Raw genomic sequence first — 27463 nt, 5'->3', positions numbered from 1 at the left:
CCCCAGGGAGAGTACCCTACCCTCCTCCTCCTACCCAGAGATTGTGCCCTATCCTTTTCCTATGCACATAGTGTGCCCTATCCTCCTCCTACCCAGAGATTGTGCCCTATCCTTTTCCTATGCACATAGTGTGCCCTATCCTCCTCCTACCCAGGGAGTGTGCCCTATCATTCTCTTACCACCCAGGGACTGCACCCTATCATCCTCCTACCCAGGGAGTGTGCCCTATCTTCCTCCCACCTAGGGAGTGTGCCCTATCCTCCTCCCACCCAGGAAATGTGCCCTATCACCCTCCTACCCAGAGAGTGTGCCCTATCTTCCTCCCACCCAGGAAGTGTGCCCTATCATCCTCCTACCCAGAGAGTGTCCCTTATAGTCCTCCCATCCAGGGAGTGTGCCCTATCCTCCTCGCACCCAGGTAGTGTGCCCTATCCTCCTCCCACCCAGGGACTGTGCCCTATCCTCTTCCTACACAGGAAGCAGGCCGTATCATCTTCCCAGCAAGGGAGTGTGCTCTAACCTCCTCCTACCCAGGGAGAGTGCCCTATTCTCCTACCCATGGAGTGTGACCTATCATCATCCCACCCAGGGAGTGTGTCCTATCCTCCTTCTACTCTGCAACAAGCTGCCAACCTCTGCAGTTGCTCTGCTTATCCGAGCTGCATATGTGCTTCAGTCCATGTGTAACTTACCAACCAAGCATTATACAAGTTGTAGTACAGAGCTCACCAAGCTATTGCAGCAAGCCCTGGTAGTCCCCCCCCCCCCCAGTTCAGGTGGCTGAGTCAGCATCAGCCTCTCACTCCAGTACCATCCCATTCCCTACATCCATGCTTGTCTGATCACTCTAGTGATTATGCTGCTAGATCAACATGAGTCATCTGGTATACAGTAGGGGCTTTTTTAGCCCTCTTTGCAATGAGGCCAGATGAGGTGGGGAGAATTGTTACTATATATTAACCAAAGTACTGACTACTTATTGTGTATTAACATGTTGATTGTAATATAAATAGGTGTAAGCTGCATGAAAAGAACTGTGGATTAGTAAGGACACATGTTTGCTCATATATTGCACTGCAACAGCTATAAATTTACCAAATACAATCCAGTGCAAAAATTTCATTCAGACCATTTATCTGAAATTTTGATTCTTTGAATGGTAGTTATTACTGCATTGGGGGATTTTTCTTCATTCTTCTGTCTTAGTGATTTACAGTTGGATATAATGATCAGGAATTCAGGGGTACAGCCTCCTGCTTTCAGTTGTTCTGGGGTACAGTCTCCTGCTTTGAAGTGTAAAAGATTTGTCCACTGAAAACAAGTCTGCAAATTTCTGTCGCGTGGACTTTCAATCACTTTGTTTTGGTCAGAAGTCCACACAGCTTCAAAGCTTTCACAAAATATGTAGGTATCCTTGCATAAGCGGTCTTAACAATTTCATGTTCTGTCTGGGTGCATGTTAAATAACAGTTAATATATGGACTTAGAATTTCAGAATTATATTTGGTTGGACCCAGAAAAGCTACAGAATTTCGGTATTATATTTGGTTGGACCCAGAAAAGTCAAAAGAGTGACTTTCTTTTCTCTGCTGACAGAAATGAGGAGCTGGTAGTTTGACTGAGGGTTCTTTTGTTGAGTGCCATAACATAGTAGAGTAAAATGAAAATAAACAGAGAACATCTAACCAACATTCAAATTGTCGAAGTCCTCTGCAAAGCCTTTATCCACTTTCCATGGTATAAATTTGAAATTTCACAGATAAATTTGATATTTATAAGAAGGTGGAGGGGGAAACCAAGAATGGAAGCAGAGTAAGTAAAACAAGTTTTCTTTATCAGCCATCTTGAGGACTGCATATGATGACAAATTAATAATGCAAGCTGGCAAACATTAGCTCATACTTTGAACGTGTGTTATTCAAAATGGCAAAGCTGCCTTATCTTCATTTTTTATTTATTTTATTTATTTATTTCACAGCTGTTAACCGAGAAAGTCTGTCTGGACACAGGTCCATTTTCAATGGAGGCCCAGGGGGAAAAGCTCCACAATAAAACATATATAGTTAAAAGATTTGCGTACAATATTTATAACATACACAGTTGTGGATGATAGTAAATATACAAGGTTTCACATACAGGCATAGTTAACAATGATTTTATATTGTGATGTACTCATAGAAGCATGACTAGAAATTTATATATATGAAAGAGTTTATCAACAGTATATTAATTTTCAATTAGTATTTCATAGTTTTCAGAGTTTGAAGACCTTTGTCTTAATCTAGTGATATTGAGATTTAGTCAACATAGAAGTAGTTGTATTCATTAGGAATAGGTAGATTAATCGGTTTACCTTCATGTGTGCATATTGCACAAGGGCAAACAGCGATTGTCTGAAAGGCAGTTTGCAAACGCCGAATGGAAAAAGGATCAAATGTGCAATGAGCGAATGCACATTGACATTCGCTCATTGCACATTTGGCATTTTGGGGCGGATTGCACTATAGTGGGGATCGGGAAATGGTCCCTTTCCCCACTGTAGTGTGATCTCAGAGTTAGAATATTAAAGTAGGGGGTGTGGGGTGCAGCCCCCCACATGGGAGGTGCAGGGGTTCAGGATAAGGTGGGAGTTTGTTAGCCAAGTTTCTACTGCTAGAAAGGATTCTTGTGTAAGTGATTGTAGTTATTGTATAGTAGGGGCAGCACATATTACTGTGGAGTCATCTGCATATTAAATGACAGAGGCCCATGGAGCTGAGCTATGGAGGTTATTTGTGAATAATGAGAAAAGTAGGGGACCTAATATGGAGTCATGGGGAACACCTAGGGTCACAGGAAGAAGGGGTGATAGACTTCCTTGCTAATGTACTGCTTGCTGCCATAATGTAAAGTAGTCTTGGAAACAAGCAAGAGTGGGCTGAAGAAATTTTAGCTCTAAAAGGGTGGTTAGGAGTTTGTTGTGTGAAACCATGTGAACTGCTTTAGATAGGTCTAAGAATATGGAGGATGCATATTTGTGACAATTTCCATGATGCTTAATTGTGTTGGTGAAAGATAATAAGGCAGTAGTGGTACTGTGGTGTGGGCGGAAACCATGCTGTGTGTGGGATAGTAGATTGTTTGATATAGGTATTCTAGGATTTCTGTGTGTACAATTCTTTCAAGTATTTTTGACCGAGAGGATAAGATAGCAATTGGATGGTAGTTAGCTACCTCTGTAGAGCTATGTCCTTTGTAAAGTGGAAAAATGTGGGAAGTCTTCCAAATGGTTGGGACTTGGTGTTCTAATATGGATATGTTAATAAGTATTGAAACTGGGTAGGCTACTGCTTCGCCTGCTAGTTTTAGAAAGTCAGTTGGTAGATTGTCTCCAGCTAGGGTAGTAGGCTTTAATTTCTTAAACAATTGTTTTATTGTTGTAGGTGAAACAGGTTGAAGGGAGAAGGAAATATTGCCTGTTTGTAGACTAGGAGCAGCTGGAGTTCGGGTGGGTGAATGTTTGCTAGAGAGGGTAATATAGTTTCGGTAAAGTATTTATTGAATTGGATAGAACTATTCTCTCCATTATTAGCAGTAGTAGGTTGGCTGGTACTAGGTTTTTCCTTGTTGGACTAAGTTGTTTATTGCCGACCAGAATTTTTCAGCACAATGTCAAAGGGAAGAGTAGTGATTTAACTTCATATTGTCAGTTCTCTGATCAGCAGGAATGTTTTAGGTCATACACTGCATGAGGCTTTTCACTTCTGTCTTCTTGTTTTTGGATTTTCTGGTTCGCCATGTTTTATTAAAGTAAACATATGGATGAAAAGTTCATCGCTGACAACATTTGAATTGAAACTGTAGGCTTTTGGTTGGCTTGGCTTCTAAATCTCTGCCTGGTTACAAGCCTCTTCTCTTTATCTGCAATGCTCTACTAGCTAAGTCTCCTTTCCAGATTTTGGGTGCACCACTTATAAGCAGAAAACCACTTTAAAGAATATAACTAAGAACACAGAAAAACTCCCAGACCATGTCGCCAAATGTTAGACAGAAGGAGAGTGGGTACAGTAAAATAAAAGGACCTGCTCATCTATACATACTGCCTTCTTACTATCTGGTATGAAGAAGTCCATCACCATCATCAAGTCGGGCAGAGTCCACTGTCATCATAAGAATGTGTCTTTAGGTTCATAGGTAGGTACTAGGCTATTAGCCCTAGGGCCTATATAAGCCTAGCCAAAATGGTACCCTGGCTTTTGCCACCCAGCAAATTTATTTTCCTGTGCCCCTGTCAAGCAGAGCCACAGAAGTGATCCCTGGGGTGAATTTCCTATTTCCCATCCAATCATCAAGATTTTTCTTGAAGAGTGCTAATGCGGAGCTCTGTTTGACATAGGTAGGTATTCTGTTCCAGAGTATGGGAAGTCTCTGGTACAGGAATCTATCCCTCCAACATGTTCTGTTTATTGTGGTGACAAGATTTAGGTCCCTAGCGCATGTAGCTCAGAGGGAATGGGATTTCTTTAAGTGGAGCATGTCCAACAGCTCTGGGTTTGACATAGCTTTGTATGTTAGGCAGAAATCGCCTCTGAGTAGGCGATATGCGACGGAGTAAAGCTGGAGTTTTTTTTAGACGGTCTGCGTAGGGCATCTGTTTGAGGCCAGTGATCCTCTTTGTGAGGTATTTCTGTGGCTTTTCCACTTGTTGTAGATGTCTTGTGAGGTACATACCAAAAGGGGCATTGTACTCTATAATGGGTCTAATGAGTGATGAGTAGAGGGGAACAATGACCTCTTTTTTTCTGGATGAGAAACCTTTTCTGATGAGGTGAGCCACATAGAAGGATTTCCTGACCACTGTGGTGATGTGATTATCAAAGGAGAGATTACTGTCCATCTGTGTCCCAAGGTCTCTTATCACACTTTTGGTATTAAGCAGACTACCACTTATGTGGTAGTTCATGGGTACAGAGTTTTTACCAAAGGGGATAACAATGCACTTTTTGGCATTGAGCTTCAGACCATGGCTTTGACACCAGGCATCTGCCTCAGTGAGGCCCTTTTGTAGTATGTCCACATCATTAGGAGTTTTGATTATGGCTCCTAGTTTGCAGTCATCTACAAACTTTGTTAGCCAAAGACCTTCTGTGTTAGCCTGAATTTCAGAGAAGTAGATACCAAACAGGAGAGGACCCAGGACTGAACCCTGTGGTACTCCACTTGTCACTGGTCTGAAGTCAGATTTGGAGTCTGCTACTTTCACAGTGTGGGTTCTGTCTGTGAGCCAGTTGGCATCCCATCTTGTGACATATGGATTTATAGCTAGTTTATTGAGCTTATCTATAATTCCAGAGTGGGGGGATGGTGTCAAAAGCCTTGGTGAGGTCTAGATAAGCTGTGTGAATCACCTTACCATCATCTATGGCTTTGGTGACTGCTTCAAAGAAGTCAATCAGGTTTAGAAGACATGATCTGCCTTTTACAAACCCGAACTGGGTGGGGTCCAGAGTTTGGAGATTGCCAATATCTTTGTTTATGAGTTCCATAATGATTCATTCCATGGCCTTGCACTCCAGGCTCGTCAGGCTAATGGGGCGGTAGTTCCCAGGGTCCATCGTGGCTCCTCCTTTGTGGAGTGGAATAACCATCGTGGTGCACCATTCAGTGGGCACATAGCCTGAGGTGAGTCAATGATTGAACATGGTACTTAGGTAGGGTGCCAGTTCATTCTGTAGTTCATGTAGAACACAGCCTGGGATATTGTCAGGTCCCATGGATGCTGTGTTCTTTGCTTTGGAGAGTGTGTTTTTACCTGTGCAGCCATGATTACAGGAACTTTGCATTCTTCCGGTATAGAGATGGGCCCTCTAAGGGGTGAGAGGGGGGTAAAGTTAGCACTGATCCTATCTGCCAGGATGTTAACAATATCAGTTGGTTCTGTATATTTAGTGCCATTGTGCTGTAACTCAGAGCAGATCTGAGTGCTGCCATTGAGATTCTTGACATAGCTATAGAATGCTTTGTGGTTGTCTTTAGAGTCAGTGGCAATTTTGTTTTCATAACTAGCTTTGGAGGATTTTATGAGGGATCTCAGCTTCTTACTGAGGTTGACCAGGGAGTTCCTCCAGTCATGGGATTTTACTCTTTTTTGCAACAGTTTCTTTCTTCTGTTGTAGAGTTTATGTATGGCAGAGGACCACCAGATCGGCTTCCTTTTTTTGGAGATAGCATCTTGGTTCGATTAGGGATAGCATGATCCATGCACTCGTGTAAGTGCTTATAAAGTGCATTTGTGTAGGATTCAGCAGTCATACCTCTATTGTCCATCTGCATGGGTATCATGAAGTTTGCCACTTCTGTCTTAAGAAGTGTGAAGTTGGCTTTGGAGAAGTTTTTTTTACGGTGGTTTCCCTAATTGGGGGTGGGGGCGGGATGTGGATGTCTAGGGTTATTAGCTTGTGGTCAGATCTGACCAATGAGGAATTGACCTCTGGTGTGGAACACCGGTTACCCATGTTGGTAATGACCAGGTCTAGGATATTGCTATAATCACTTTGGCTGTGAAAGAAGGCCTAGACCCTGAGATGGCATCCAGCCTGTAATATCTGAGAAAGTGTTCAGTGAAGCTCACATAGCAGCTCGATAAATATCACCTCAGGATGAATTCTAGATACATGTGCTGTATCTATAGTGGGCAGCACATTATTATGTTTTAGTGGCAGCATTAGAAGCAGCCAATAAACCTTTGTAACTTTGGAACTCAGTTTCTTTATTAAAATAAAAAAGAAAGAATTTTAAATCTTTCATGACTAATTTAGTTCTGTCCATATAAAATCTGAAAGGTCTGTGGATATCTATGAAACAATATTTTCCTCTGTTTGAGTAGTTAGGAAGGAAAAATCAAACAGATAGGCTGAGCAATGTTTGTTTCAGAGGTCATCATAGGCATAAAGGATTTTTTTTCAAAATTACACTCTTACTGTATAAAACACTAGGTAGGGTAGCTTTAAACTTCGGGCTTGTAATTCAAAAATTCTGCAAGTGAAAGTAAAGGCTACTATAAAAACAATCTTGCAAGACTGGTGTTTCAAATCAGTTTAAGAAACAGGCTCAACAGGAGGAAGGATTAAAGTCTCCAAAATTAACAATACATTTCATATAAGGATAGCATTTTTAGCAAGTGGCAATATGTGTAAATCGCACCTCAAAAATACTTTCAAATCTGTTAAAGAAGCCAGAAATAAAGTGTTGGAGCATTAATAGATTTTGCATATGGCTACAAAGTGGGCTTATTGAAGAACAACTTCTGGAAAAGGTAATCTAAAATTGCAGGACATATAAACCGATACAGTCTATTGGAAGTAGCCCAAATAGAAAAATGTGTTCATTTGCTATTGTAATATTTTCTTCTACTGGGTCACTTAGCAGAATTAAAAATTTAAACCACCCTGGTGGGGAATTATTTGTCCTCAGCCATTCACAGAAGTGGAAAATCGATGCAGTTAGATGAAGGGAGTAAATGTCTGTATGAGGCTTGTAAGAAGGGTTAATTAGCAGTTTATGGAGAACTTAAGGCTTTGATTCTACTCCAGATGATGAGACCTAATCAGCAGGAAGCATACTTGTCAGTGCTAGAATGAGGCTTTCTGAATGTGCTGCAGTGTAAATGGAAGTGGGAAACATCTACAGAAGTACTGAATGAGATTAAATTTAGACTGCCCCCCCCCCCCCCACTGGAAGGATGAGGAACAGATGCAAACAGATCACTCCAAAGGCTTGTTCTAGTGAGAGATGAGCTTCCATGCTACCAAGGGGCTGAGGGATAACGTATGAGTAACTGAGCCTATCTAGTAGAGAGCTGGCCTCCCTAGGAACACGACTGGCTTTCAGAAGGAAATTCGTTGATGTAGATTATTCCCAAGGAAATTCTTTGATGTAGATTATTCCCATTATTCTCTCATAGACTCTCAGAAGAGAAGGTAGGAATGAATTCCCCTTTGCATGTTGCTGTTCCAGACAGCATTTTGGGTAGGGATCATCTGTTGATGTACAAAGTTATTTTGGTGAGGGATCAGCTGTTGATGTATGGAAACACCTTCAGCCTTTGCAGCCTTTGGTTCAATCCAACTATGGACATGTATTTGATAAACCCATTGGGGGCTGAAGTGAGGCCAAATGGAAACATATGGAATTTACAATGACTGTCTCCTATCTAAAAGAATAGAAACCTCCTGGATTGCTTTGTTATCCTGATGTGGAAATAGCTATCTAGGAGGTGCAAAAAGCACACTTAGTCTCTTTCTTACAGACAAATTACAAAGGACTGTACCAAGATCATCCCAAAAAAAATGTTGCGAATAAAATATTCTAAGACTGGTCTGAGGACCAAATCTTTCTGTATAATTAAAAATAATGTGATTGAATAACTGTCTTTTCTAGTTCAGTGGGACTCTTGGCTGGCTCTTTTGAAGATGAGGTTTAAGATCTCTTTTTTGCCACACACTTTTGATGGATGGAACATTAGGTAACTGGAGAGATTCAATCACAGAGGGGGTATAGAATTAACTCATTTGCTCTTTAGTGACTGATGTATATAGGATATACACAATATTCTTTTAGCTGTCAGAAATCAAATATAAATGCCTATTAGATTTAAAAAATAATATTGTGCATATCCAATTATTCTGGATACTGTTGTTTGATTACAAACTCCCAATATGATCCACTCCAGTTTCATTGGCAGACCCTTTAGACAAAACCGTTAATGAAAGAGCAGCAAAAACACCAGCATCATTAAGTAGTATTATTGGCAAAAATATTTCCTATGTATGCTTTTTTTATAGCTCAGGGACTATCTTTGCTAAGAATGAAGTGACTGGACTGAAATGAAACATGAGCTTAAAGAGATAAAGAGAAACATACTTTGTAAGAGGCTGACCTCATAGTGAAACCCTGAATGCACCCCTGAAACTACCTCTCCCTCCTCTCTGGGAGAACATGGCCAGGGGTGGGCCAAACCAAAGTAATAACCCATTTGCATGTACATAAAATTCTATAAAATGCAGTAATCAAATCAGAGTAATGCATAGCTCATCTGCTTCAGTATCAATAAAGATATCAATATGAATTTGATATGAAGAAACAGCCTCCTGAGATTTTTTTTTTATTCCATTGCTTTTAAATTCTTCAGCCTTCTACAGAGAACAGGTACAACTATACTCAGAGACTCTAACCACAGGAGACAAATTAAATTGATCAACACATTGTGAAGGACCTAGGTACTTGACAGCCTGACACCAACTATATCTCCTCTCGAGATCTCCACCCTAAAGGTCAGACCACAGGGAACACACTGTAGAAACTCACTGAGAAGGGATCCAGACCACTGATGGTTTGACACCAATTACAGCTACCCTACTGTAGTACTTTGGTCTTTTACTTATTACCTGTTCTTTCTTATAACATGTCAAAAATTCCACTAGGCTTCCCAAATTTAAGTTTCAATTCTACCATCAGAAAACAGGTGTATATTAAATCAGCGAACGCTGATTTATCAACCCCATGTAAGCGAAAGCTTACAATCCCAAATATTTAGAACAGCAATTTTTTTCCAAGGAAAAAAAAAAATCACTGTTCCACAAAAGAAAAAAATGTTTTAAAACATTACATAAAGTGGGGGGCTTCACCCCCACACCCCCCTACTTAAATATACCAACTCTGAGATCGCACTAAAGTGACAAAAATGGCAAATTAATGGAAGCGGACAAGCAATTTCTTTCCCACGGAAAGAAATCACTTATATGCCGTTTTGATATTTTGTCTTATCGTGCTTTCAAGTTCGATCAAGACGCATTTGAAATAATGCATCTTTGATCACATAATAAGAACCCCAGAAAATACTGTATCATTGCTATCCCCAAGGTTTCTTTTTGCATTCCACTACATTTTATCATCTTGTTTTTTACATACCCCAGCAAGTCTTTGCTTTCCTTACCTTCTGTAATTCCATATTGTCTTAAATTTTGTTTAATTGCCTTACCCTCCATTCCAATCAAACACTGCTAACTTTGGTCAATTTGTATTACTGGTCAACAGCTTTGTCTCAAGCTTCACACAGTTGGTGGTTAACAGTCTCCATGAATACCTGTTGGTCATGCAAGAATTTCACTTCACCCAGTGTGACTGTGTATTTTCTTCTCATGTAAACTTTAAACAATCCAGTCAGATTCCAGATTACACACCTCAGTTTGAAGAAGCTGCAGACAGTTTTCTGATCTCTACCACATTAAATCTCAGCACTTTTTTTTTTGCTTTTCAAGCCACAGGCCATAACACATTTTGGCCATATGTCTGTGGCAGTCAACTAACTTCTTCATACTACTTGAATTTCACCCTACATTACATTTACTCCATTATCAGATAATATATAACACACCCTACATTACATTTACTCCATTACCAGATAATATATAACATATTCACACTGCAATAGACTAAATGACTCAATGAAGGAACAAATCTTCTTGCAATATTTAGAGGTTTTAACTTCTGATGAAATAGAGCTATTCAGTGAAGCAATCAACTTCAGTAAGGACCATAGAAACATCTAAGTCATAATATCTTGTTTGCTGAGATAACCAGTGGGATTGCTGATATCTAGAGCTCAACCTGTAACAGTCTGTTGGATCTTTCATTCACTACTGAGAAGGATAAGTCACAAAAGAAGCAGAAAGAAAAAATTGTCTTTGATCAAGACCACAGCTGACACAAATACATACTCACACTGATGCCACAGTTGGGAGTAAGGGCATAGACCCCAGCTGCTCAAAGCCAAAATTTATCAAGGCCAAAGTCAGCACCAAATGATTTAATGTGGATACCCTTTCCAGTTGCTTGAACTTGAAGAACAGGTTTGAGAAGACTATCAAGCTTAAGCCCATCAGTGAAGCTGAGGGCCTGAAAGTTAACCCTGCTGATATCAGCAATTTTTCAGTCTGGTCCAAGATCAGCCGTAAGTGGCTGATCTTAATTCCTGTGGCCAAAGAGAGCCTGTAGGCTGTGACTCCCAGGCCAATACTCTAGCAGATCTCAGTACATCTCTGGACATTAAAAACAGTGGGTGAAATTGGTGCCAAAATGGGGACAGGTGAGGATAAAATGGCAGAACAGGGATGGGATACTTGTTTCTAGCTTGGTACTACCAGCAGTAAAAAGAGCATGAAACATTTCCTGTTTAGCCTTTAGAAAGGCCCTAATCATCATCTTGTAGCCTATGTCCACAGTGGCAGAACAGCTCTGAAAAAGCTTCAGAGATATTACAGATAGTGGATTCCGTGCAGAATTTCTTTAATCCTGAATCAGACACTGGAGTTAGTCAAGAGGGAGAAGACTCAACCATAATTACCGGTAACATGGAAACACAAGTGAAAACAGTAGTGGTAGCTGCAGATGAATCCTCTTCCCTAGGAGTCATCCTAATGGGAGAACATTCTTTAGAAGCATCACCTCTGTTATGCCTATGATTTTTATTTCTGTCTCTATTCTTTTCATGTCCAGTATTCTTTTTTCAGTACAAATAATGCACAAGGTATTTCTGTCCTGAAAAGGGATTTTGTTTCTTCACTTTGTGCACTGTTTAAATCCTGTACCATCAATATCTATAAAACACCCTGAGCACCAAGCAAAAGAAAAAGGGTATCAAAAATATAATCGATTAACCCTAATTATCCAGCTGTGAATAGTAAAACATAAAAGTACAACTATTTTTTTTTTTACAATTTTATTCCCACAACTCTGCAAATGTTCAAAAGCAAGCGTGTTTCTTGTGTATACCTGCTGTTACATGTTATAGTTTATCAGTTCACTGAACAGCTGTTAAAAACTGTTGAATGTAATGGTTTCACAGCTGCCAAAGGAGCTTTCAAACCAAAGTACTTAAAAGGTAAATAAAAAGATTAACTAGCATTTTAAGCTTGAGAAGGAACACATAAATAAAACAAATGTTCTGTTTTGTATCTAATTATCTGCAGTACAAAACCGAATAGCTCCATTTCTACCTCTCTCAGTGTAAAAGAGAAGAGTTGCAGAGGCCCGATATGCATGTTCCACCAAATAAAATATGTCAAAGCATCAAGCCAGGCATACAAGCAATGCAAAACCAAACAACATTTTTTTGAAAGTTTTTAATTTATTGTGCGTTACTTGTTCCTTCCTAAAAAGTACAGTATAAAATATCATATCACCACTTGGGAGACACCACTCCAACGATACAGCTGTAATCAATGAAGTACATCACAGGTATGTTATGTCAAATAAAAGGCAAAACAGAAAGTAAAAGAAATCTACTGCAAAATGAAATGCTGATTTCTGGAATTAGTTTCACCTACACACACACAGACACACACACACACACACACACACACACACACACACACACACACACACACACACGCTTAGCACACACACACACACACACACACACACACACACACACACACACACACACACACACACACACACCCACATGCACACGCGCACACACACACACACAAACTCAAAGGCACATTCATAGACAATCACACAGATCCACACATAGACTTGCGGACACACTCAAGCACAAAGAAATAGATATACTGTCAGACATAAGCATGCACGTGCAAACATACACACACACACACACACACACACACACACACACACACACACACACACACACACACACACACACACACATACAGAATGTAAGACACAAGCTATGAACATATTTTTATTCCCCTAGTTTTTACATATAGACCAGGCAAATTTTTATCAACAAGAAAACTTGTCAATGATGATTAATGATGAGTTAAAGGAATTTATATGGGAGGAGAAGAGAGAAAGAGTTAAGAGTGATAAGCGGATCCTTCCCAAAAAAGATGGCCTAGGATTATCTGATTTTAAGGGACAGTTTAGAGCTACACACTTATGGCTCACATACCAAACTCAAGCAGAATATTAAAAATCATAATTTAAAGGGATAACGCTGAAATTGAGGAACTATGAGAAATAAGGTGAGAGTAGAATTTTGGATACAGATCCTTAAGGAGAATAATAACAACCATACAGAATATTATACTCATGAAGAAGCAAAAAGTATTGTAAGAACTAAGCCAACTCCGGGCTGGAGAAAAGAGATTTTACCAATAGGGTGATTACAAGTAGAGGTAAAGAAAATAGGTAAGAGGGAAATGGAATTTACTGGAGGAAATTGGCAGAGGAACCAAGGTACTGGTAGTAAATAATTAAGGAGGGCAAAGCAAAAGAGAGGAATGAGGCTAAGCAGAAGTTTGGAATGTAGGCTAGAGACTGCCTTCCCTACTAGGGATTCATAACAGAGTAAAGGCAAATAGAAAGGGATAGCAGAATGTTACATGAAAGATAAACTGTAGCAGAGTTTTAGTTGAGAGCAGAACAGAAGCTACTGTTAAAAAAAGAGATAATTAGTATAGTATATAAAATACTGCATGATAACCACAACTGGGAAAAGACAATGGAGAGGCAATTTACAAAGAAACACTGGGAAATCATTTGTATGGCTCCCAGGTGTACAGTAAAGTCCAGAAGGTTTAACATTTTTGCATGGAAGTATTTTCATAGGTATTTGTATACACCAAGCAGACATCAAAGAATTTTTCCTCAGGTAGACAGCAAAGGTTGGTAATGTGACAATTGAGAGAGCAGTGATAGGATTCATATTTTCTGGAATGTATAAACTTGGCAGATTTTAAAAATGCAATACATACTACTTTCTCAGAAATGTTAGGGAGCACATGATAGCAATTAAGGAAATTATTATTTTGAATGGGTAACACATTGAAGAAAAACTTCATCGGACGGCTATTCAACGAACAGTAATCCCCATATGTAGTAATCCCCGAATGTCGGTTTCATCAAAGAGTGAAATAATCATTAAAAAAATCATTGAAAGGTAATAGTTGGCCATCAACAATGAAGTAACCCACGAAGGTGGGGGACTGTACCCCCCCTCCCCGCTAACTATATATATCAGCTCAGGGATCACACTACACTGAGGGAAAAAGGCACATTTTAAAAGGTTTTGTTTAGTTTACCTTATGCAGTGCGGTACTTCCTTGTTGTTGGTCAACTATTTCCTTTCAATTATTTTTTTACAATGATTTCACTCTGATGAAAGTGATGTTCGCAGATTACTGTTTGTGGAATAGCCATTGGATGAAGATTTTTCTTCGATGTGTGAACATAGATCCATTTTGAACTAGGATGCAGGATCTCAATTGTTTAGGCATAGTAAGGCATTACTTAGTTTAATGTTATTGGCTATCAAAAACCAATTGCTAGAAAATGGAAATCAAAATCTAAAGCAAAAAGAATTCACGTACTGAACATTATAAAGGAAACAAAAAATAGGAGGTGGGGTCTTTGGAAAAGGAAATGAACAAATTATGTATAAATAAATGGAATTGGTGTGGGAACAATATATCCATAATAATGTTCAGTAGGAGGAGTCGGGTTTTAAGGGAAGGCAGGGACTGAGTAACTTATGTGATGTTGGAGTGAATGAAAACTGCTAAAATAAAAACGTGTGTACTGCATGCAAATAATGAAACATGTTACTATGGTTTGTTTTCTTTAATATTGTTCATATACCCATATCAGTGATTAAAATGTGACGATTTAATAAAGATGTTTATAAAAATGAAACAACTAAAACTTCCATAAAAATGTTGCATAAAAATAAAAGCAAAATACGCCAATTCCATAGTGCATCAATGTCTGACAAGGTGGGTATTACAGGAAATAATGGATCTTCCAAGGTTTGTAAGCATTGTTCCTCTGGTATTTGGTCTCAAAAACCCTTAGCTGTTCAGTTATTTCCCTATAAACCCCATGCTGTCAGACATTATTAACTTCAATATAAAATATTTTTTGTTATATGAAACCAGTTCCCTAGCAAACAGCAAATGCCCTATGCAGACTGCTGTATAAAACAAGTTTGAAACTCCTGCAATAGAATAATCAGCAAAAACCTAACAGATGGAAATGGTATAACAGTTAAACAACACCAAGAACATTAAACATATGTGGCAGAGGAGACACAGAATAAGTAGGCAAATTGTGCTGAAAAAGCTAGAAAAACAACTCAGACAAGAAAACAGCAGCATGACAAGTAATAACCATCAATATGCAAAAAATGTATATAAACAATAAGAAACAATAAAGCAAATGCCAAAGCATAGAGAAGGGCTAAAAAACAAATTGTCAAAGAATAAATAAATAAAATTAGGCTGTTCTAAATGTATCTGTTGATTGGAAAAAAAACAGAAATGAGGATGTATTTGAAAATATCAATTTACTTTATTTGTATTCATTAATTTCCATTTTGTTTACTGGGAAAGTCCATCTGGGTTGCACGACAAAACCCATTTTCAAATGAGGTCTGGAAGAAAAGTTCCATAACAGTAAGTTTACTTCAAACTGTCTAATATAATATTTACGTTATTAACATTGTAGATTACAGTGATTTCCATTAAGAAATTTGAAGTAAGAACAAGCATTCTAAGGCAGTATTTACATGCATACAAAGAATATAAGTTACAGTTTTTTCCATATGCAATTTAATCGCAGTACTTAGAGACAACAGGTGTTACAGCAAAAGGAATAATAGCTGAGTGACAGAACATGAGAAGGATTAGATAGAGCTATTACACAATAGATCAATTGTTTAGAAGGAGTAGGTATTCTGAAACAGGTCTGGAGATCAATTGTTCAGGATGAGTAGGTATTCTGAAGAAGGTCTGTTGGTATAAGTGTGTTTGTGTATAGGGGAAGAGATGGGGTAGGAGACAAGTGATGGCATGTGGTTTGTTCTTTAAACGTGGTGGTTTGTATGCATCTCTCACTTTCACCCACCTACAGCGAGTTAGATTAATGAAGTGTTCCAGTTTTACTGTGATGCGTTAAGCAGCAGAGATTTTAGTCTGAGTTTGAAATTATGATGTGACTCCATTTGTTTAATACTGATTGGGAATATTATTCCATAGTTTGGCTACATAACTGGAGTACAAGGCATTGTCATAAAAGTTGTTGCTTTCTGCCACAGGCAACAATTGTGAGGATTCTGACCTTAAGGGTCAAAATGGAATGTACCATTACATAAGTGATTGTGTTGTTAGTAGACTATATTGTTGGTGTTTTTTTTTGTTTTTTTTTAGTTGGGCAAAGAGTTAGTTAGGAAAGTTCAACCAAAAGAGGTGGAAAAATGGGCTGTAAAGTTTGTGACTTTCTTATAGCATAGCTCTAGTTTGTGAAATTGAGTGAACTGGAGGTAGGTGAAAGTGAGAGAAGCATAAAGTAGGCAGGTCGAGAGGTATAAGTTTGCAGTGGGTTTTTTTTTTTTTTTGCAAATTTGGTCAGAGAGGCAGAGATTGGTCTTGTAGAGAGTCCCTAGCTTTTTGAGGTTTTTTCTTAATAATGGGCTGAATATGGGTATCAGCTTTTGGATTTTTGTCTGTTATGCCTCATAAGCACTTAGTTGAAGGTACAGTGTCAATCTGGGAGTTTTAGAGACAGGTGACTAAGAATGATTTTCTGTCTTGGGTAGGGATTTAAGAATGAAGGGAACAATTTTTTTTTTGTGTGTGTGTGTGTGTGTGTGTGTGTGTGTGTGTGTGTGTGTGTGTGTGTGTGTGTGTGTGTGTGCGTGTGTGTGTGTGTGTGTGTGTGTGTGATGTTGCCAAAGTGGATCTCCTCTGGAGCCCGGGTTAAAACTGAAATGGGTCAACTGACCCGTCCACTTACTTGGTTACCAAATGTCAAATACATAAATGAATAAAATACAGTATGGCAAGCATTTGTAGTGAGTGCAAAGCACTTCCACACAATGACTGCTGGTAAGGCTTTAAAAAGTATTAAGTCATTTGCACAATACAAGGCATGTTCTAGTAAAACTGAATGGACAGGTAAAAAAGTTTGGTATGCATTTTCATATAAGATCACAAATACAAGTTTAATGTTTATTTTGAAGGCTATGTAAAGCAGTAATAAATTATTCTCTAAAATGAATACCTTCAAACAGTTCTAAATATACATTTATTTTGTAATGGAGCCATGAAAAAGTAGTATTTAAGGAACACATCTAGTAAAGACATCATCAGACACCCTTGCTTCTGCAACAAGTTAAATGCCAAGTTATCAGGCTAAATTCTCAAACTTGACTTTATATTATACATTGCTATAACTGTGCTTTGTCGTAAAAAAAAGAATACAAACATTAACAAATGCAGAAACCCTTATTTTTACTGCAGGCTTATGTAATGTCTCAGGGCTTGAAATGGCTAGCATTGTTCATACCTCTTCTCTCACAGTGTATATATTCTGTGTCTAATTAAAATGCAGATGTAAATAAGCATGAAGGAGAATAATAACTGTCTGCTGCAGTTTTAGTTCAGAGCAGCAACTTGGTTTCAGGCGCATTCTTTTTATTCAGCACAGTTTTACATATGAAAGAAGCAGGAAAACATATTTGTTGATTTTCTTCTTCTGCTCTCCCCCATCCCTTTCTGTAATGTGAAGGGGTTACTATTTATCTTTGTTTTCTTATTTTATCTGCTTATATTTTGTGTGGTGTTTGAATTATAATTACTCTGTTATGAGTGCAGAAGACTATTGCTTGGACCATGATAACATTTCAAATTATAATCAGCACTTTGGGACCAAAGAGTAATATGAATGCAAGAATATAAGCAATTTTATTTTTATTATTTTTTATGTTTTCAACTTCACTAACTTAACTCAAGACGTTTTTACAAAACACAATAAGTTGGATGGTAGCGACGATAACTAGATGATCCAAATACAGGGAAGGCATGAAACGTCACTACACCATTTCACAGAGTGGCATTCTTTACTGCGTTATTATTATAATTATTAGTTGCATAATGAAAGGGCTTGGTGAAATTACCTTGGACAGTAACTGTTCCATTTGGAAAAGAATGTGAAGTTTGTGACCGGATATGATACAAAGTCCTAAAAGAAGTAAGGTTACAAATGTCACTCAGTTAAAACATGTCTGCAGTATCAAGAGGCCATATGAAAGTTGAAAACGCAGTATGGGGAAATGAGTCCTGAACCATAGTACAGCTCCTTGTAATGAACAAACTGTCTATAGCCTGCATATAATTTGTTTGGCATATTCCATGCAATGGCATATATTTAATTTTTTCTCATTGTACTCATTTTCCATCGGGAATATATAGCCACCAAGTTGTCCATTTGGCTAACCGCCTAGCAAGGTACCTAATCTTAACAACTGAAGCAGGGGGAGCTTAACATTTGGTAAGATTAGTTCCCCCCATACCTCACATACATGATATCACTGCAGTTCATAAACATTTGCTTCAACGTGTTTCTGATTTCCCAACTAGTCTGTCTGCCTATCAGGATCTTTAAACACCCAAGATAAATAGTATCTTTGGAAAAGAGTTAACAGAGACATTTACATGCATATTTCTACAGCATAGAGCAACTAAATGAATGTTGATCACTTGTCGTTTAGCCAGATACCTTGCTCATATGCCAAAAAGCAAGCTCTATAACATGAACACCTTTAAATAGTAAATTAGAAAAGTACAATTAGTGAACAGTATGTTCTTCCATCTGACCACCCACCCATATGTAAAAATTTTTAAGTGATTTAAAAGTCTGTGGCAAAGGTTGCTTTTATCTGTGTACTATAAATATGGAATAAGGTAAGTATCACTATCTAGTCTTGCAAATATATAACCAACCTCATAAATTAGTTACAGACACTTTTTACCTGCTGGCTTGGTTTAGAGTGTAGACTCATAAATGAATTTAAAAATAATCTAAAGCGTATGATCATTTCTTTTAACATATTACATTACTATTAACAAATACAGACTTCATAAATTCAGTACTGGTTATAAATAAGAGTCTGCTATTATTACCAGAAGTCTAGCATATGAAGGCAAACTTCGCGTAAGTGCTGACTTTCACATAGTAATGTCTGTTTATCACCTATATAAATTGTATGATTTATTTGTATTAGTATGGTTGTGTTTTATTTACTTTTTGTGTTTGGTTGTGATTGAAAATATATTATAAACTGCAGTCCAGTTAGCTGTTTACAAAATGCTAAATTTAACTTAATAGATTAACAATGTAGCCACCAAATTAAAGCACATTAATCAGTAAAACATAATTTTAATGTGGCTACTTCTACTACTACTAATAATAATAATAATGTCAGGTTTCTTGGATTTCTAATCTGATTAACATTTAAAATTTAGGTTACACTGATCAATAAGCCATTATAAATACCTGTCAAAAAGTCACTAGTTAAATGGACATGGAAGATGCCAGTCTTATGGGGTCTCCCTGAAACTGTGCTGATAATAAATTGCAAGGAAGCCCTGTTACTACATTATTAGAAAGTCATTATCCAACATCTAGTTCAGGATATAATGGATTAGAATGCTGGTACCAGTGTGAGCCACACATCTGTGTGAAGTGGGTCATGAGTGTGAATTCATTAATAAATCAGTCCATTCTCACAGAATGGAATGGACTGGTCTGTGTGGATTTGTTAGGTAACATCTGCAACTAAAACTTTAATATCTAAAATTAAATATAATGCAACATATACTTTTTGCCATGATATGTGAATGTTGTTTATGGGTATCAATGTTATTTTCAGCAATCTTTTCATTGAAGCTAGTTCACTTGAGTTGAGTAAACCAAATGGACTGACTTCAAATAAAATTATAAAGGGAGAAAATTACCACATCCCATGTATGATGGTTGTACCCCATGCAACTCTTAGCTAATATTGCTAATTCTGGAGCTGTTAGACAACTAATTGTCATTCTGCATTTTACCAGTGTCTTTGTTTTGCATTTCATTGCATTTCCACTTATCTCCCAGATGTTAAAGCTAGAATTAGATTTGAAAAAAAAATAAAGATTATATTTTTATTTTTTGCTGTTTTATCTTCGATGTCTACTCTATTTTTTCTCTCTTACTGCACCCACAAGCTGTTGTTAAAGTAGGTATTAGACAATAATTTATATACATCAGCAAGGCGTTCTTGGTGATCAAAAACATTTACTATATGTGTTGAATTTCAATGTAAAGTGTTTTGCATGCAAAACAGTTGTTAACATATCTTTTTACAACATAAGACATTCTTGTTGTTACAATTAGCATGGCTATATATTAGCCTATGCTCCAATTTTGGTAGTGAGCCATTACATTCACAATATTATGTCAAGCTTTTCAGCTAGGAAAAATTAATATTCTAGGCAAATTCTTTATCAACAAAATAAGTGGAAAAGCAGCACACCTTTTTCATTAATGTCTGTATAATTTTGATATTGTATAAGATAAGAAGGTTATGACTAGCTCCTAGTGTATTCAACTTACACTTGTCTCTGAAAGTGCAGACAGGAATATTAAGCTGCCCTACTTGGTCTAACCACCTTGACCAAATAAGATTTCATCAAATAGTGACAAGTAAACAAATACACTTCTTAGCTATACCAGAGTCCAGTGAGGCATTGAATATACCTGGTAATACACAATAACTACCACAATTTGCATGTGTCATCAAGATACCACTTACTTACAAGCAAAGTAATTTTATAGTCATAAATAATTTAATCGTTTATGTACCTACTGTAATACTTTGCAGTACTTTGGTACCATCTGCATCCTTTTGGAAATTATAGTAAGAACTTACCTATCATAATCTTGACAAATCTCTCCCACTGAGATTAGAGCTTTCAGGTACTCATTAGGTTGATAAGGATTAATATAATGAAGAGAGCAGCTGTTTCTGGGGTCTCCATTAGATGCTGTGAAGTCAATTGCAACCTTAAAGAAAACAATGGCAGCAATCAAGATCCAAGCAAGCAAATGAAGTCACATTTGGATAACATTGCAAATGTAAGAATATACATGAATAAATAATTACTTTACAGTAGTCAGGAAGCATCTTTGTGACAACCTGATCAATCATCATTCATTTTGGAGCTGAAGAATGAAATAAACTTCATAAACGTTTAACTTCACTCAGGGTTTGGCAACTTCAGGTTAGTTATAACAAAAACATCTGCAAGGATCATCCAACTACAAATGCTAAAAAAAAAAAAAAAGAAAAGAAATCCACAAGAATAGGAAAAATGATATAATATGCTTCTTTTTTCTATATGGATGTGTAAATCATTGTGCTTTATGAATAATATAATTTTGAAGTACAGATACTTATTTGTTTGCTCTGTGTTTCTCTGAAGTGCTATATATGAAGTATGGGAGCAAATGCTTCTATGTATGGTGTTTGCCATTCTCAGAATCTGTTTCTATAACCAAGGACTTAGTATATGTAAGAAGGGGAGGATTTAAAATAAACAGGTTCCTTGCATTTATGAATGTGAATTTCTAAGTTTTGTCTTTTTCTAACCTAAGACTGTTGCCAACACAGTCACTCTTTTAAATAGAGGCCGTTTTCTCACATCCCTCTTTCTGAAAATAATGTCAAAACTTCATTGCAGTAGAATGATGTGAAGTGTTTGAATGCTTCTATCATTTCTGCATGTGTCTTTATGCTATCCATTAGCACCCCACCCCCACCCACACCCAGATCTAAAACTACTACTGCAAACTTTAAAAATCGGATATATTTAATGCAACACAATATTGACACACCTCATCGGGCTTGTTTAATTTTTTTTTTGTCAAGGTCCTTTCATTATCTAAGATTCCACAATCTTTCTTATAGTTGTTATTATGCTGAGTTACAAATCACAGTCCAGATAATATCATTGCTTTAAAATCAGACCTCTACAGCCATTACTTTGCAATCATCCAGCAATGTATGTTTTGGAACACTATTTGAAATGTTCGAAGTCATTTAAAATGCATTCCTTGCAAAAGACTAATGAAGGTATTTAATGGAGTCCTGCGATTTTCATGAATTTTGAAAGTCTAAAAATGGCTTTAACCATTTTTTTATTAAAAGTTTTTAACAATAACAATATAGAAAAACAACAGAAAATTAAAACATAACAAAATAACTTTTTACAGTAGTCCACTCCAAGAAATTCATTATAAATAATTAAACCATTAATATTTTTTTCAAGTTAATCACTTAATTTTTTCAAATATTAATTTTGATGTATAACATTTGGTGTTCTCATTTTAATAGTTAAATCTTTTTTACATACACTTTTAGCTAAATAAATGAATTTCATAAATGATGAGACAGATTTACTTTTCCAATTTTTTTGTAATTGCTTTTCTTGCTATAGCTAAAATAGACCATAAAAGAGACACTTGTATACTTGGAACAACTTCTGGAATTGGTACATTAAATAAAATCAAAGAACTGGTTATTATACATCTGCCAAATCAGAAAGCGTGTGTGAAATTTTTAAATTGAATCCAAAAAGGAGATATTTTATGCATTAAGCACCATATGAATCCAATCAGCATGCAAAGTATTCTCACATGTCCAGCAATTTATATTAGATACTTTATACATTACTGCAATCTTATCAGGGGGTTTAAAAGTTCTATGTATATACTTCCAAGTAAAAAATTTCCAATAAAGTGACAATGTAGAATTACCTGTTGTTTTAAGTATAAATTTTTTGTTTATATCTGAAAACTTTTCTTTATTCATTCTTGTAGAATAATTCCAAAAAGTAAATTCAAGAAAATTAGTATATGTTATTATAATTTTATATATTTTAGATAAGTAGGACTTGTTATTCATTACTTTACTATTAATAATAAATATAAATAAGCATTCTAAAAATGTTGGCATACACTTCATACAAGAATAAAACACTATTTTAATTTTATCACATATAAAAAAAACTTTACAAATTTGTAAACTCAGCAAATTATCATTTCTTAAACTACAGCTAGCTAGTATATAATCTGCCAAATGTATTTTATTACCATTTATGAATTGACACCAAAAGATCAAACTGCAATTCTTGAGATCTAACATTTTATTCAAATTATATGTTGCTAAACTTTCATTTGTAAATGCTATAAGAAACATTAAACATAAGATTGTTGACTGTATAATTAGCATTCAAATATCTCTTAAATGTGGAGAGGATGGTATTAACAAATGGTATATAACTACAGTTTCACTACTACTCATACAAAAATATTTAAGAGACCAGAGAAATGTATTAGCTACAATTTGAGAATGAGTCTTTACTGTTACTTTATGATTAATGTGATAGTCTGTCATGAATTCATTTCCATTTAGAATCATAAGAAGAATTGAGCTATTGAACTATAATTTGAATAATAGCTGATTTAGTATATAATGCAATATTTGGGATACCTATACCCCTTTAATCTCAACTTTTTGTATGCCATTCAAATTATGTTCTTATTTTTTAGGATACCATAAAATTTAAGAAGAATAGAGTTAATTTTCTTAAAAAATCATTACAGAGTGTTTGAATTAGTGACTGTACATAAAACAAGAGTTTAGGTAAAATTGCCATTTTAATTAAAGTAAGTCTGTCTTACATAGTGAAGAATAAGTTATTCCAACTTGAGGTTAACTGAGTGTGTGTGTGTGTGCGTGTGTGTGTGTGTGTGTGTGTGTGTCTTTTCAGCTTTTCCCGGTTAGGGGTCACCACAGCGGAACTCCGGTCTTCTAATGATTAGCAGTAGAGTTTTACGTGCTGGCTTGCCAGGCCTAATGCACAACCTTCAACGAAGGAATGCCCATTCACTCATGTCGCCACACAGAAGATGCTCTCACTGAGAATCGAATGGGCAACGTCTAACTGTGAGGTGACAACGCTACCGCAGCACCACCACCGCAGAACTTGAGGTTAACTGAGTAATTATATTAAATGTTTATAATTTACTAATACCAATTCCTTACAACTAGACTTTATAATAATTCCAAAATATTTAATTTGTAAAGTGTCCCACTTAAAATTATTATATCTTTTAAGTGTAGAATTTAAGTTCTTATTAATTAGTAACATATTAGTTTTACTATGATTAAATGTTAAATTAGAAATCTCTTCCAAATGTTTCTTAGAATTAACTACATGCTTTAAAGATGATTCTGTATTAGCAATAGTGAGAAAAATATCATCCACAAAAAGTTGTATTTTAAAGGAATAGCTCATCTATTGAAAAAAAACCCTTATATTTGTATTTGAGCTAATATAATTAGCAAAGGGTTCTATACTTAATGCAAATAACAAAGGTGATGGAGGCATCCTTGTTTTGTACCTTACAAAATTATAAAAGACTTTGAAAGAAAATAGGCTATTTTAACATATACATACAAGTTATTATATAATACTGTGATTAAAACAACAAATTCTATAAATAAATTTTATTCTTTAAAAACTTTATACAAATAGCTCCAATTTACTGAAGCAAAAGCTTTATTTATATCCAAACATATTATCAAAAGTCCTTTTTTTGTTTTTATTTGCAAAATCTATTGAGATATTAAGTTTAATAATGTTATCTTTATCACTTCTATTTCATATAAATACAGTTTGACATCATTAATTATTCCTGCCAATATAATATTCATTCTAATTGCAATAATAGGCATAAATATTTTATAATCTTCGTTCAAAAGCAAAATAGGATGACATAAAGAATACAATTTAGGGTCCTTATGTTGTTTTAAAATAGGTGAAATGGGAGAAAATTTCCAAGATGGGAGTATACTGGAAGTGAGTTTAATTTCTTCAAATGTTTTCAACAGAATTTTTAATATAGTGCCTGGAATTATATAGTATCTGAACCTGGAGTTTTATCTGTTCTAAGTTTTATTTTTAATTTGATCTTTTATTTCCTTAAATGAGAAAGGCATATCAATTATATTTCTTTTCTCACTAGTCAATGTATAATGTATATTATCTTTTAGAAAGCTAGCAACTAAACTATTATTTCCCATACTTCCATTATTATTATTATTTATTCATAATCACTCCTAACGGATTCTAATATATCATGTAAGTTTGTCACAATTTTATTTTTATAAGAAATTTCTTTAACATGATTTAGATTATTCATGTTTTAGATCTAATAGCTAGTCTGTGTAGTTTTCTAAGATTTAAAAAATATGATTGCAGTTTTAACTTTTATAAGTTTATTGCAGTCTTATGATTTAGAATAGCAACATATTTTTGATTTAATGTTTTCAATTCTAGGGTTACACAATAATTATTTGATTTTATATTTAACTTTAATTTATTTATATTTGATTTTAACTCCCTTAATGCTCTATCCCATTCTCTTCTTTTGTCTATACACCAATTTTTAATTTTACTCTTTAAGTAAGCTTTCACAGAATTCCACAAAATAACCTCAGTAATTTCACTACTAAATTAAACTCTAAGCAACTTTTTTATCTAATTTATTAACCATTCTTTGAAACCATTCTATTTTAAGTATATACATGGTAATCTCTTAGAACTTATACTAATAACTTATAAAACATCTTCAGTTCTAGAATACAAACTACTAGAAGTAAATACCGCATCAATAATAGTTTGAGTACCAAATCTAAATGAGTAATGAGTATAATTAAGGGAATTGGATCATCTTACATGATATATGTTTGTCATATTAATAGAATTAATATAATGAATTAAATATTTCAGCTGAGGAAAGTCTAGGCTTCTTATTAGCTTCAATATCTTTATCAGACATGATACAGCTTAAATCTCCTGCTATAATCACATAATCCTTTCATATGTAAAGTTATAATATCTAAATATCTTTTAAAACTTTAATTTCAGTTCCAGGAATCCTATATGTACTTAACAAATGTATAATATTATTTATTTAATTCAACTACAACCAAACCTAACATGCCATTCTTATAGTTGTACTTATAAATCACTTTTGGTATTAACAAAATATTTTTCCATAAGACAGGAGTGCCTCTTCTTTTTGATTTAAAATGAGAACCCACTAAAGTAGTACAATCTTTTAAAAACACTTTGTTTACATCATTAGACAACAAGTGTGTTTCTTCCAAAAAAAACAAAATCAGCTTTGTGTAGCTTTAGATGTTTAAATGAACTGTTCCTGTTTAAAGTATTATTTAAACTATTAATATTCAATAAAATACATTTATAAACAGACATCTATCAAAAACAATATTTTAAACATCAATATGAAATGATTTAATAAAGCAAACAGGAATTTGTTTTTAATATTACTTGATAGGGACAAAAATCTTAGCATTAAAATTAAACAATTTGGCTTAAGAACATTAATACCTACTAACATGAAGTAATAAATTCCTAGTTTGATGATACAATCATAAAACTATACTCTAACTCCTCATAAAACTACCTAAACTCACTCTATTACTACCACCTCTATCTAATAAACTAATACACATTTTAAATATAATGTTCATGCTCACTCTAATTTTCTTATAATAATAGTATTCATATATGTTGTCAATATATTCAATAACTAAGTAGGCTATCAATATAATTACTTATGTCTGCAAGACTTTTCATTTTATATCATGAGTAATACAACTATAATAACATTTATTTTCTTTTTATTTATTTTACACTTGTTTAATGGGGAAGTCCAACTGGGGTGGCTGCCCATTTTCAGTGGATGCCCCAGGAGAAAAGCTCCATTGTTGATTATACAAGATTATAAAATAAGAAGAAAGTATTATAGTACATTCACAATAGAAAACTTATCTTAATACATAATAAAATTGTTTTCATTATGCCTTGCATTAAATAAGATTCATAATATAAATTAAACTACAATAAATCGTCATATACTAAAAACATTTTAAGATGTTACTAATCCATTAGCACTTCTTTTTTTCATGTATGTAGAGAAAACAATAACAAAATGCCAAAATAATAATTCTCTTAATAAAACATCTAAGAAATAACCACATCTAACAATGGAATTATTGCATTGTTTAAAACATAAAGCATAACAACAAACTACTAACAATACACTGAAATATGTATTTTGACAAATATATATTAAATCGTATCACAAATGTAATATCTCCGGTAACTATTATAAAATATGTATATGAAGTGAGATTTTTGAGAAGGAATTAAGTAAAAATGTGCTTCATATTAGAAATATAAAAAAGTTCACAATTAATTAATTTATTTGTTTAATAAATTAGAATGTGCTTTTCTTATGTGGTTATTAAACATGCCAATGTCTAGTTACAGACCCTGAAGTGTTTTTATTTTTTTTACCAGTGTTTGGAAGCAATACACAATGCAAATGCAATACTCTGATTTACATAAAATATATTACATAAATATAAATTATGATCACAGTAAAGACATAAAAGAACCAATAACATCCAAGCAGAAGCTTCTAAAAAACATTGCAAGTGTTTTTGTCAATGCAAAAATCTGACTTCCAGAAGAATACAAATGTA

At 35.2% G+C, this 27463-nt stretch overlaps 1 protein-coding gene across 1 annotated transcript in view; it reads right to left on the bottom strand.

Moving 5' to 3' along the window:
- CPNE7 (copine 7) overlaps positions 1 to 27463 on the bottom strand; it is a 2789522-nt gene that overhangs the window by 493775 nt on the left and 2268284 nt on the right. The window contains exon 11 of the mRNA XM_044081847.1: positions 20753 to 20886. Coding sequence (XP_043937782.1) covers positions 20753 to 20886 — 134 coding nt within the window. The remainder of the gene's footprint in view (positions 1 to 20752; positions 20887 to 27463) is intronic.

Source organism: Protopterus annectens, chromosome 8.part1 (assembly GCF_019279795.1).
Source record: "Protopterus annectens isolate FY-2018-M chromosome 8.part1, PAN1.0, whole genome shotgun sequence".
Taxonomy (NCBI): Eukaryota; Metazoa; Chordata; order Ceratodontiformes; family Protopteridae; genus Protopterus; species Protopterus annectens.
The sequence above is the reverse complement of the archived record's forward strand: the minus strand, read 5'-3'. Positions and strand labels throughout refer to the sequence as shown.